Here is a 13,411-nt window from a genome sequence, read left to right as displayed (position 1 = left end):
AAGAATTGCACCTCCCTTTACCGGGATGGAGGCCTGTTTTGTGACCCAACACACCAAGGTATCCACCATAGGGAAACGCAACTGCTCTCTGGCCTGCGAATCCAAGCAATATAAAGCTGCTGAGGCACGCTCACCTTTTAAAAGACGCCTCTGGCGCACCCCATTCCAGATCAATCAACTCTTAAATCACGTCCAGAAGGGGTAAGAAACATAAGGCCTTGCATAGGTTAATCAAAAAGGAAGTCCTCCTTCTGAATCCCCGAGGCGTCAGTCCCAGCCACTCTGAGGGCCTGAAAGGTCTAAGCGATCAAGTTTGGCCACTCATCTCAATGAAAGAAACAGACAAATTCTATGTGGCTCCAAATCCGGGGGAATCTCCCCTTCTGCAACAGGAGAGCCACTGCCATCATCATCAGTGTCATCTCGATCCATGAGCATTCGAACCTTGTCAGGCCAAGCTGCACCTCGGCGCTTACACTTGGTGGCAGGCACCAGAGAACTCTGCGCACACGGTCCTAAACTAGTGGGTACTGTACACAGACAACTGCCCCTGTAGAAATGTCTGCAATCCCTGGAAGAATTCCACCCAGGAAAAGAAGGATGGGTCCATTCCAGACCACATATACCCGAAACTGACATCCAGAAAGCGAGTCTCCCCTGATGACCTGGCTAGTGGATCAATACAGAGAAGATGAACCATTGCCGGCAAATCAGAAAGAGACAAATCCCCACAAGCATCCAGGCAGCACTGACACAGGCTTAAGGAAAGTTCTGGTCTTACTGCGCTGATGTGGCATGCAGCACAAATAAATAAGCATTTAAACTTCTTTGCCATCGGTGCCATGGTAGAAATGCGCTCAGACAGGCTGAGGTATGCGCCCAGCTAGACATACAAAAAGTGCAGTTACTTGCACGTAAGAACCATGCCCAAAATGGGCGCACAAACAATGTGCACCCAGGTACAAGTGCTTCGTATTCTCGCCCAAAGTAGGCGAACAAACCATGCATCCAGTTACACGTGCTCAAGGAACGCCCAAGCTAGGCACACAAGTTGTACGTCCAGATGGAAGGACACCTAAACTTGGACGCACAGGATGTGCGACCAAGGAACCATCAGCCACAAAACCACGCGCCACAATGGGAAGCATGGCAATGGATGCACAATGAGATGCGCATGTGCGCATCAATGGCACACAGGGAAGGCAAGCAAACTAAACATCATGGCCTACCATGCAGCAAAAAGCCTGAGAACAGGGCCTAGCCACAAGGGCTGCTCAATCCGCAGTGCCTGACAAATCTCCACACCTCATAGAACTCCCCAGAAATGTGAGTGGGAAAGCTGAATTCCGAGGAAAGCAGACCTGGTAAGAAAACTTCTCACTAGCAAGTTCCTGTTCTTCTTACTCCTGGTTTTTTTTTTTTTTTTAATACAAAATAAAAACCTGTTACCTGAGCTCAGCCCTCTCTGGCTGATAGCAGGAACGGGTCCTAGCTACAGGGGAAGAGGTTGAAAGCCTTCACCGCTGAGCCTGCAACTATTAATGTAATCTCGTCCATGCCACCAAGGCTACTAGACTGAAGGCTCTCTACTGAGAGAGGGACAGAGTGGTATCACCACAGGAGGCAAGTGGTGCTATATAAACGTCTTCTTGATATCTCCTTTCTTTCTTTTCTCTTTTTTTTTTAAACTCACAAACAATCCCCCATAGGGAAATGCATGTCCATTGTTTGCTGGAGCCTGAGAATACTGGCAGGCTGATGTTGTGGCGGGACTATATGTCCATGACGTCAGCTTTTCTCCATCTCCATTTGCTGACAGAGGTGCATAACCCACTGGTGGGAGTGACCTGCCAAAATGCAGAGGAATTTGAATTTTTAGCAAATCTTCTCAAATCTTGCTCAGTGTAGCTTGCAGCATGATTAGAATTCAGATATTATAATTATCTTTGCTAAAAAGTTTACAATCTAAATGGGTACCCGAGGCAATAGGTGATAAGTGTCACTGGAGGAAATTGGATTTCAGCCCTGGTTCCCTAAACACTAGGCCACTTCTCCAACAAAATATATGCTATTTATTTATTTAAAGGTTTTTATATATCGATAACCGCTTGCACATCGTATCGGTTTACATGGAACAGAGTAGTTAGATAATAATGTGTAACAGTTACATGGAACAATTGGTTGCATAATATGATAAGATATGGTACATAACTATAAGCATAGTAGTAGCTATAAACATAGTAATAATAATAACTATAAACATGGTGCTAATTAAATGAGAATGATAGAGTTTCATGTGAAGAATCTAGCAATTAACATGCAGGGGTTCAGAGCGGTATACATTTAATTGAGCAAGTGGGCTTGGACCCACAAGACCAGAGATCAAATCCCGCTTCTGTCTGACATTCGAAGTGACCTTGTACTCTTGCGCACATTGTTTCAGGTCCCATTTAAATTGCAGCTCTTTGGGGACAAAGATTCATTATACCTGTAACTTGCTGTACAGCTAAAATGCTAAATATAAATAAATGTATCAATATCTGCATACATAAATAACCTATATCCTTACCACTGTCTATTATATTTTTCTCAACAATTTAAAGGCAAACAACTTAATGCATTTTATTCTAAGTTTCAGAGTCACTGGTGAGTAAAATGGAGTATTTTCTGACTGGTTACCTGTGGTGTAGTTGCCGTGGTTACCACAGTGCCAGGAGTATTGGGTCTAATAGTGACAGTTGCTGTCCTAGGTTGGAAGGAAGTGAAGGTCTGGTTCGCACCTGTACTAGAAGGAATTATACCCAACACTTTCTGTTGAACCTGGACTATACCTAGGGTAGGGAAAAACGCAGTACATGAGCAAAGCTATTAAATAAAGCGAATGGATTAAAAAAAAAAAGTGTAAAAGTGTTTAAGTCAAAATAATTATCCTGTAAACTACTTATATAACACAGAGGGGTCGATATTCAAGAGATTTGCCTGGCTAAAACCAACCAGTTAAATATCTAGCCATTCTAACCAGCTAAATTTGTACAGTTAAACCACGAGCCACAAAAATTTATCTGGGCAAAATAGAGGCTGGTCTGAGGTGCATTTTTCAAATTTAGCCAGTTTCAGCAACCAGACTGAATATTGCACTAACTAGCCTAAATCTACTTGCTCAAATTTTAAGTAAATACCTACAGTACCTGAATGCAATCTGCTTTGAAGTGCTGAAAAAAAAAGCGTGAAAAGCGGAATATAAAAATCTAAATAAATAAATTAATTAAGCGATGTGATGTAACCATATATTCAGCTTCAAAATTAACTGGGGAAATGCGGCTGAATATCCAGCTAAATATAATGGAATAAACGCACTCTTATCTTTAAACATTCAGCAGGCTTTCAACACCAGCCCCAATTGTATCTAGGAATTGAAATGCATCAAGAAACTACAGTCACTTTGTTCTGGAGTCAGCGTCACTTACTTGCCAATGGTCTTAGCATTCCCATATCTAACCACTACATTTAAACAAGAGTTACCAGAGCTACAAACTATTCTTAAACAGGTGCTACACTGAAGTAAACCACCTTTTAACCTTCTTGCCTATAACCAAGTAAAACGATAAAATGCTACTTTGCAGTAATTAGGTAAAGTTACAGAATTTCTCTTTAGAATAGTAGGTATATATGAAAATGTCATGGAACAATTTAATAGATAGAAGATGGAAAACCACACTCCTAGAATGTCCATGTATAATTCAAGGGAAGAGATGGTTCAAAATCAAAACTCCAGGTGGAGAAAAACCTCAAACAATGTACCAAGTAGAATCCAAGATATAAATTGTATTTATTCTATATTGCAGGTCATTCTGTACAATAGAATCTGAAAACAGTAGATTCAAATGAATCTGGTCCTTGATACATATGTGGTTTGCAGGTAGTGCTTCAAATACATTTGTCTTACGTTATTCTAGACACGTTGATCTGCTGTTTAAATTTCTATTTAACTCAGGATATGCGTATTGTCCCTCCCGATGAAGCACTACCTGCAAAACATGTACTGTCAAGGGCCAGATGCTCTTGAATCAACTGTTTTCAGATTTCTATTATACAGAATGACTTGCATTATGGAATAAATACAATTTGTATATTGGATTCTACTTGATACTTTTTTTAGGTTTTTTTCTACCTGGAGTTTTGATTTTGAACCATCTCCCCCCTTAAACTATATAAGGAACAATGGAGAAATGACTTCCTTGATAATTATGCTTTCCTTAGTGTAGACAAATGGACTCAGGACCAATGGGTTATGTTCCCCTGCCAGCAGATCGAGATGGAGTCAGACTTCAAAGCTGACGTCACCCTACATACACCCCTGCAGTGACCTCAGCCCTCCCAGTATTCTCTTCAAAAGCCAATGTGGACCTACTAGTGAAAAAACTTGATTAAAAATAGATAATCGTAACTGTACTCAACTAATCAAACACTGAACCCCATTAAAAATATAGGTGTCCTGATCTAGGGACTGGATGAAGGCTTACCCGTAATCTCTTGGATTCGATATCCACTCCATGGTGAATTCTTGGCACAATTCTTGGGCAGCCAAGAGCGGGATGCTGAGTCCATCTGTCTACACTAAAGACAAAGTTATCAAGTAAGTAATTTCTCCATTTCCTAGCGTGTAGCTTGATGGACTAAGGACCAATGGGATTAAAAAAAGCTACTCCCGATCAGGGAGGGAGGCTGCCCACGGTCCGGTTAACACCGCTCTTGCAAAGGCTGCTTCCTCTCTGGCCTGTACATCCAGGCGATAGAACCTGGAGAAGGTGTACAAGGAGGACCACGTCACTGCTTTGCAGATGTCAATGGGAAACAGCAGTCTAACTTCTGCCCATGAAACCGCTTGAGCTCTAGGGGAATGAGCTTTAACCCGAGAAGTAAAATAGCTTTCCTGCCTCCACATAGGCTCCCCGTGACCACCTCCTTAATCCGGCGAGCTATGGTAGGCCATGAAGCTGGTTTGCCCTGCATCCTTCCACCATGAAGGACAAACAGGCAGTCCCATCTTTTGGACTAGTTCTGAAACTTCCAGATACTGCACCAAAAGTCTACTGACATTCAAATGACGGAGGCGGCAGTATTCCTCCACATTCTTGTGCTTATCGAATGATGGCAACGAAATGGACTGATTCAAATGAACTCCGAAACTACCTGGGGCAAGAAGGATGGAATGCTACAAAACTGTAACGTTCCTGGAGTCATCTGGAGGAACGGTTCCGGACATGACAACGCCTGCAGTTCGGAGATGCGACGTGCCGAGCATATAGCCACCAGGAACACCGTTTTCAAGGTTAATAAATGCAAGGAAAGACTGCACAGTGGTTGAAAGGAGGGCCTTGACAAAAATTCCAATACTAGGTTAAGATTCCACAAGGGAACTGGCCATTGTAGGGGTGGCCGAAGGTGCTTCACCCCTTTCCGAAAACAGATTATGTCCGGATGAGCCGACAGGAGGGGTTCCATTAGTCTCGCCCCTGAAACAGGAGAGAGCCATTACCTGCACCTTCAAGGAGTTAAAGGCCAAACCTTTATTCAGGCTGTTCTGTAAAAATTCCAGAATTAGTGGAATTTTGACCACCCAAGGGGGGACACCACGTTCCTCACATCAGGCCTCAAATACTCTCCAGACCTGCACATACGCTAGGGATGTAGAGAACGTCTGAGCACGGAGTAAGGTGGCAATTACCGCCACAGAATATCCTTACTTCATCAGGCGAGCCCTCTCAAGGGCCTGACCGTAAGACAGAATTGAGTCAGATCTTCGTGAAGTACTGGTCCTTGCTGTAGCAGATCCCTGTGCGGTGGGAGGCACAGGGGGTCTTCCACCAGAAGTCTCCACATATCTGCTTTACATGGCACCTGGGCCAATCTGGAGCTACTAGAAGGACTAATCCCCTGTGGTGCTCGATTCCACGAATGACCATGCCCAGCAGGGGCCACTGAGGGAAGGTGTACAGCAACTCTTCTGGCCAGGTTTGAGCAAAAGTGTTGATCCCCAGGGACCACGGATCTCTTCTGTGACTGAAGAAACGGGAAACCTTTGCATTTTGAAATGTGGCCAGCAGGCTGATGGATAGAAGGCCCCAGCAATCTAATATCAGTTGAAAGGCTTTGTCCAACCCCACCCATTCTCCTGGATGCAGACTCTCCCTGCTTAGAAAGTCTGCTCTGATGTTGTCTTTTCCTGCGATGTGGGAGGCTGAAATCATCTGTAGATGTATTTCCGCCAATTCCATAAGGAGGTCTACATCCTGTGACACTTGCTGGCTCTTGGTTCCACCTTGGCGGCTGATGTAGGCTACTGTCGTTGCGTTGTCTAACATCACGTGGACCGCTCGACCCTGGAGTCTGTGGCTGAATTGTAGACACAACTGGGAAGGCTTGAGACTGCTCTTGTTCAGGTTTACTACCCAACCGAGATCCTGAAGCAAGGAGGTTACACCCTGTTGGTCACACGAAGGCTCTCTTCCACTGATTTGGCCTTGATCATTAAGTTGTCCAAGTACAGGTGCACCAGGATTCCCACTTTTCTCAACGCTGCAGCTATGACCACCATAATTCTTGGAAAACATTATAGGTTCTGTGGCTAGGCCAAAAGGCATGCCTGGAACTGATAATGGAGAACCAGTACCACAAAGCGTAAGAAACATTGGTGTTCTTGATGAATTGGAATATGTAGGTAGGCCTCAGATAGGTCCAGGGAGACTAAGAACTCTCCCGATTGTACGGCTATTATCACGAAGCGTAATATTTCGATGCGGAAATGATTCACTCGTAGATGTCGATTGACACTCTTGAGGTCCAGGATGGGGCGAAAGGAACCTTCCTTCTTGGATAGGATGAAATAGATGGAATAACGCCTCATATTTTCCTGGGGCGCAGGTACTGGGATTATGGCCCTCATCCTGAGGAGCCTTAAAATAGTAATCTCCACTGCCTGTTTCTTGTGCTGGGAGTGGCAAGGAGACATCATGAATACGTCCCGAGGAGTGCTGTGAAATTGCAGTGCATATCCTTCTCATATGACTTCCAGTACCCATTTGTCCGAAGTGATCTCGACCCACCATTGGTAGAAGGACAGTCAACCCCCATCTCCTTGTTCCAAGGACGGGTTAACAAAATTTCATTAAGGGAGGGGGTCGTGACAAACCCGAACCTGAGCCTAACCCTCTCTTGGGCTGTTGACTACGAAAGGACTGAAACCTCTGAAAGTTCGAGTTTCCGTAGGGGCAAAAACTTTGGGAGCCCCTGGATTGGCCCCTAATAGGCGAGGGGTGCTGTAACTGCTTCCCCTTTATCTTCTGGTAGCTGGGGGACTGGAGATTCGCCCCATTTACTGGCCAGCTTTTCCAATTCACTTCCGAAAAGGAGAGATCCTTTAAAGGGCATCTTTGTAAGATTGGCCTTGGAGGTTGCGTCTGCTGACCAATTCCACAGCCAAAGCTGTCTTCTGGCCACCACCACTGAGGCCACGCCTCTGGCCGAAGTACAGACTATATCCAAGCCTGCGTCCGCTAAAAATGCGGCTGCAGGTTCCATAACCGCTCTGGAATTCACCCACAAGTCATCCACCTACTGAGAGAAGAGTAGGCACACCAAGAAGCAATCTGCATGGTCATTGCTACTGTGTCAAAGGCTTGTTTAAGAATAGACTCCCATCCGCTATCATGTGCATCCTTTAAGGCCGCTCCTCCCTCCACTGAGATAGTTGTTCGCTTAGAGATGGTACAGACCAGTGCATCCACTTTAGGGAATCGCAAATGCTCTCTCACTGCTAAATCCAGTGGGTATAGAGCTTCTAATGCTCGTCCCCCTTTAAAACTTGCTTCCGGGGCATCCCTCTTCATGTCAATCAATTCTTGGATGGCTTCCAGTACTGGAAAGTAGCAAGCAGCTTTCATAGGGAGATCAAAATGGGATTCCTCTTTGGTTCCATCATAAAATCGGACCCAAGGACTCCAAGAGTCTTCAGAGACTCTGAAACCAGGGCTGGCAATTCATCTCTATGAAAAAATTAACATGGTTCGATACGGTTCCAACCCAGGGAGATTTTCCCCTTCTTCCAAGGGGTCCAGATCGTCCTTCATCTGAGCCATCTGGGTCTCTACCAGGGATGCCCTTGGTAAAAAGATGCATGCCTCCAGGTCTGCCCATAGGACTGGGAGAGGAAGGGCTTATTGGCTGAGGTTCCGCCCGGACAGGGGCAAGTGAGGTTGTAAACTGCGCCTGTACAAAGGCTTGTAGACCCTGGAAAAAATCCACCCAAAAGGTGGCAGCTGGGTCCATACCTAGCCACGGAGGAACTGGGGTAGGGGCCACTGAATTTCCCTTGCCCATGGATGACCCAGTCAAGGGAGTACTCACATCTGGGGTACTTCCAGTTAAGGTTGTGGCTAACCATCCTTGAATGGGAGGAGGCGGGCTTAGCAAAGTCCGGAGAGGCCAAAGGAAAATTGGTTCTTACCAGCTAATTTTCGTTCCTGTAGTACCACGGATCAGTCCAGACTCCTGGGTTTATGCATCCATGCCAGCAGATGGAGACAGAGAAACTTTAACTGACACTGCTTGATAAGCCCTGGTGCCACCTGCAGTTCCTCAGTATTGATATGTACCCAAGCACAAAAACTCACTTGCAAAAACTTGCAAAAGTTCTGAATAAAAATCTGTATCATCAAAATACCACAGCTGAGTGGAAGATTCTCTACCTCCATTGAGTGGGCAGGCTTTGGACTGATCCATGCAGCTCAGATGGTGTCTCTACAAGAGATTTGTCAGGCGGCTACTTGACACCAACTGAGCCTCCACCCACGAGCCCACTTGCGATCGAGTAGAATGAGCCTGTAAACCGTCTGGTACCTGCCAGCCCTTAAGAATGTAGGCTGACCCAATAGCCTCCTTAGGCTACCTCGCAATGGTAGCCTTGGATGCCTGGGACCCTTTCTTTGCACCACTCCACAAAACAAATAGGTGATCATATCTCTGAAAGTCGTTGGTCATCTCCAGGTATCTCAATAAGGCCCTTCAAACATCCAAACGCCTGAGTTCTCTTGTATGAGGAAAAGCAGCATCCAAATCGGGAAAAGCTGAAGTTCGACCATCTAACATGAAAGGCGGACACCACCTTGGGAAGGAAAGATGGAACCGTCTGCAAGGACACACCTGAATCCGAAATCTGTAGGAACAGGTCCCTACAAGATAAGGCCTGCAACTGATATTCTCTGCGAACAAATGGCTACCAGGACAACGACCTTTAAGGTCAAATCCTTAAGAGTCGCCCTGCGAATAGGCTCAAAAGTGGCTCACACAAAACTTGGAAGGACCAGATTAAGATTTCAAGAGGGACAGACCTTCTGTATAGGAGGACAAAAATTCTTAACCCCTTGAAGAAACCACACAACATCAGGATGAGATGACAAAGTTCCTCCGTCAACCGACCCTCATAAAGAAGCCAGAGCCACTACCTGAACTCAGAGAGTTAAAAGCCAATCCCCCGCTCAAGCCATTCTTCAGGAAGGATAAAATCTGGGACACCAAAGCATGCAAAGCTGGAACCCCTCAAAAACTTTCCAGACTCTGACATAAGACCAAGCCTCAAAACCTTTCCAGACTCTGACATAAGACAACGAGGTGGACGTGCGCCTAGCATGGAGCAGGGTAGTAATAACCGGTTCAGGGTACACCCTGCGCATCAAATGTCGCCTCTCAAAAGCCAAGCCGCTAGATAGAAGTGATCTACCTGATCAAAAAACATGGGCCCTTGATGGAGCAGATGAGTGAGGTAACTGAACCGTATCGGACTATCCATGGCCAGGTTGACGAGATCTGCCAACCACGGGCGACATGACCACTCCAGAGCTACCAATATGACACCCCCCAGTTTCTCTCTATCCTGCGCAAAATCTTGCCCACCAGAGGCCATGGAGGAAATACGTAAAGTAGAACTCCCGGAGGCCAAGGAATCAGTAGAGTGTCGACTCCCCAAGCTCTGTAGTCTCGTCTGCGGCTGAAAAATCATGGCACTTTTGCACTGTGGTGAGATACCATCAGATCTACATGTGGACAACCCCACTTCTCGCGAATGAGGAGCATTACAGACTCCGACAGCTCCCATTCGCCCGGATCTAGAAGACTACGACTTAGAAAATCCACCTGAACGTTCTCGCTGTCCGCAATAAGAGAGGCCACTAACTGGATCAAGTGTGCCTCCGCCCAAATCATTAACTTATAAGCCTTCTGAGCTATCATCTGGCTCTTGGTACTGCCCTGTCGATAGATATAAGCCACGGTCGTCGCATTGTCTGACAGGATTCTGACTGAACGACCTTGGACCATCAGCAGAAAGGCCAGCAACGCTAATCACACTGCCCTGGTCTCCAAGCCAGGAGTGCTCCTCGGCGACCACACACCCTGAGCTGACTGATGCTGGCAAACTGCTCCCTCAACCAGAAAGACTGGCATCAGAAGTAACAACGATCCAATCTGGGACCTCTAGATCGACCCCCCCGAAGAAGGGGAGATGTTTGGAGCCTCCAAGAGAGGCTCTCCTGCTTAGGAACATCTAGCAATACAGGCTGATGGAAAACCTCAGACAGCAGATTCCATTGTGCCAACAGAGCTTTCTATAATGGTCTCATATGTGCAAAAGCCCAGGGTGACCAACTTGAGGGTGGAGGCCATGAAACCCAGAACCTGTAAAAAAAAAATCCCAGGCTCTGGGCACCCGCAACGCCAATAGACAGTGGGCCTGTGTCTGCAATTTGTTCACTCTCTCATCGTCAAGATTACCTTGCCCACGTTCGTGTCGAAATGGGCCCCCAGATAACAAATGTTGCTTACATGTAACAGGTGTTCTCACAGGACAGCAGGATGTTAGTCCTCACATATGGGTGACATCATCAGGATGGAGCCCAATCATGGAAAACTTCTGTCAAAGTTTCCAGAACTTTGACTGGCCCCTACTGGGCATGCCCAGCATGGCACTAACCCTGCAGCCAGCAGGGGTCCCCCTTCAGTCTTATTTGATAGCTACAGGCAGTGCCGAAAAATAAAACAAAACGTTGCGAACCCAACACCATGGGGCGGCGGGCGGGTTTCGTGAGAACTAACATCCTGCTGTCCTGTGAGAACACCTGTTACAGGTAAGCAACATTTGCTTTCTCACAGGACAAGCAGGATGGTAGTCCTCACATATGGGTGAGTACCGAGCTGAGGATGTCCGAACATGTACCAAATGTACCCAACGGCGTGCAACAGGCACAACAACTGGGGTGGAATTTGGTAGAGGGCATCCTGAATCCCACCAGGCAGGCGGAAAGGTGTTGGTACGTTATGTTGGAAACAGGTTACGAAGGACAGATTGGCCGAAGATGGAATCTTGTCTTCCGGCTTTGTCCAAGCAATAGTGGGCTGCGAAAGTGTGGAGAGAACTCCAGGTGGCAGCCCTGCAAATGTCAGGAAGCGGCACCGATCATAGGTGTGCTACTGAAGTCGCCATGGCCCTCACAGTGTGTGCTTTAACACGGTCTTGAAAAGGAATGCCTGCTTGCTGATAGCAGAAGGATAGGCAGTCCGCCAACCAGGAGGAGAGAGTCTGCTTACCCACAGGTTGCCCTAATTTGTTGGGATGGAAAGAGACGAATAACTGAGTGCTCTTCCTGTGGGCATAGAACGCTAGAGCCCGTTTACAGTCAAGGGTATGCAGAGCCTGTTCCCCTGGATTGGAATGGGGCCTGGGAAAGAAGGTAGGTAAGTATGATGGATTGATTAATGTGAAACTCCGAAACTACCTTAGGAAAAATTTAGGGTGAGTGCGGAGCTCCGCCCGGTCCTGCAGGAGTTTAGTGTAAGGCGGATAGGTAACTAGGGCTTGTAACTCACTAACCCTGCGAGCTGAAGTGATAGCCAGAAGGAAAATCACTTTCCATGTAAGATATTTTAGGTCACAGGAGTGAAGAGGCTCGAATGGTGGTTTCATGAGCCGACCAAGAACCAGATTAAGGTCCCAAGAAGGGGCCGGAGGACGTAAAGGTGGCTTGATATGGAGCAAGCCCTTTAAAAAGCGTGTGACGAGGGGTTGTACTGATATAGGAACATCCCCGACACCTTTATGGAAGGTGGCCACCGCACTGACATGCATCCACGGTGCCCCCCAAAAACGCCACCCCGATAGGGAAAACACTGCCCAGAGAGACTTACCGCCCCAGCTGCTTCCTGCTCAAGGCAAACCTGAGGTATTTTTTTTAAGTTAAAAAAAAAAAAAAAAAAGTAACAGGGCCTCTGCTCTCCTAAGGCAGAGAGGAGCCGTCCAGCTTCAGCTCAGCCTGAAAGCAAGGAGAGCGAATCCTAAAAACCAAAAAGCAGCTGACCCAAGTTGAAAAGCCACCTAGGCGACCTCGTGAAGGGAGGGATCTGGACCACCAGATTTGCACCTCATGGATGGGAGCTGAAGTGAGCGTACAAAAAGGTCACCGACCTCCAGCTCATCCACCTCAACCAAATAGGGAAGGGTTTCCCCAAGGAACCCGACCCCTGGGAGAAATGCTCCTGAGAAAAAGAAAAAAGACCAAAAAGTCACCAGAAACTGCAGGTATATGCACCAGCCACCATCTGCTGGAGACAGAGAAATACTGTGGCACCAGGGCTTATCAAGCAGTGTCAGTTAAACTTTCTCTGTCTCCATCTGCTGGCACAGATGCATAAACCCAGGAGTTTGGACCAATCCGGGTATGTACAGGGAACTCTCCTTGGGCTTCCTCACAGTGCTGACTTAAGTTGCAATCCAGGTCAGACTGTGCAGCCCTAATATGACAAGCAGCACAGAGAGAAAGGCACTTCTGTTTCTTGGCTGCCGGCGCCATTGGCGGCGGTAACTGTGTTCTATCGACTCGCGCTTAAAAATTTCTATGCACACAGATGTTGTGCGCCTAGGTGGGATGCGGTGAGGCGCATTCACAGCCTTTACGCCTGGCTGCTCCTGGTTCTGCACTTAGAAGTGGTGTGCGTATGGACGCATGTGCAGAGCTGTTACACTGCGTGTACCGACATTCTATGGAGGGCAATACAGCATGCACCAAGATGCGCGCAAGATGGCGCCGCCGCAGCCTACCACAGGGAGTGCTGACCAAGCCTAAAGCGGGGCCTAGCTCACCAGGGGTTGCTCAACCCGCTCGGAAGCCCACTTCCCCTTGCCACAACGGGATTGGGAACGATGTTGGTATAGTGCGCCGAGCAAGGAGACCAGAGGAAGTCTCCAAACATCTCTGAATCGGGAGGTAAATCCTCCTCTTCTCTTATTTATTTTTTACTTACCTAGGCTCAGCGCTTACCAGCTGAGTTACGAGATGGTCTCCGGCTGCGGGGGGAGAGGGCT

The 13,411-nt window shown here is 47.0% G+C and overlaps 1 protein-coding gene across 13 annotated transcripts in view; it reads right to left on the bottom strand.

Moving 5' to 3' along the window:
* Positions 1–13,411, bottom strand: part of BPTF (bromodomain PHD finger transcription factor) — a 278,159-nt gene that overhangs the window by 84,923 nt on the left and 179,825 nt on the right. For 9 of the 13 annotated variants that reach the window (XM_029599363.1, XM_029599362.1, XM_029599352.1 and 6 more), the window contains exons 20-21: positions 3,189–3,212; positions 2,680–2,831 (exon numbers count right to left, since the gene is read on the bottom strand). In XM_029599363.1, the coding sequence (XP_029455223.1) occupies positions 2,680–2,831; positions 3,189–3,212 (176 nt within the window). The remainder of the gene's footprint in view (positions 1–2,679; positions 2,832–3,188; positions 3,213–13,411) is intronic. The other 4 variants (XM_029599358.1, XM_029599357.1, XM_029599359.1 and 1 more) reach the window with 1 other exon arrangement.

The sequence above is a fragment of the Rhinatrema bivittatum genome, chromosome 4 (genome assembly GCF_901001135.1).
Source record: "Rhinatrema bivittatum chromosome 4, aRhiBiv1.1, whole genome shotgun sequence".
NCBI classification, from domain to species: Eukaryota; Metazoa; Chordata; class Amphibia; order Gymnophiona; family Rhinatrematidae; genus Rhinatrema; species Rhinatrema bivittatum.
The sequence above is the reverse complement of the archived record's forward strand: the minus strand, read 5'-3'. Positions and strand labels throughout refer to the sequence as shown.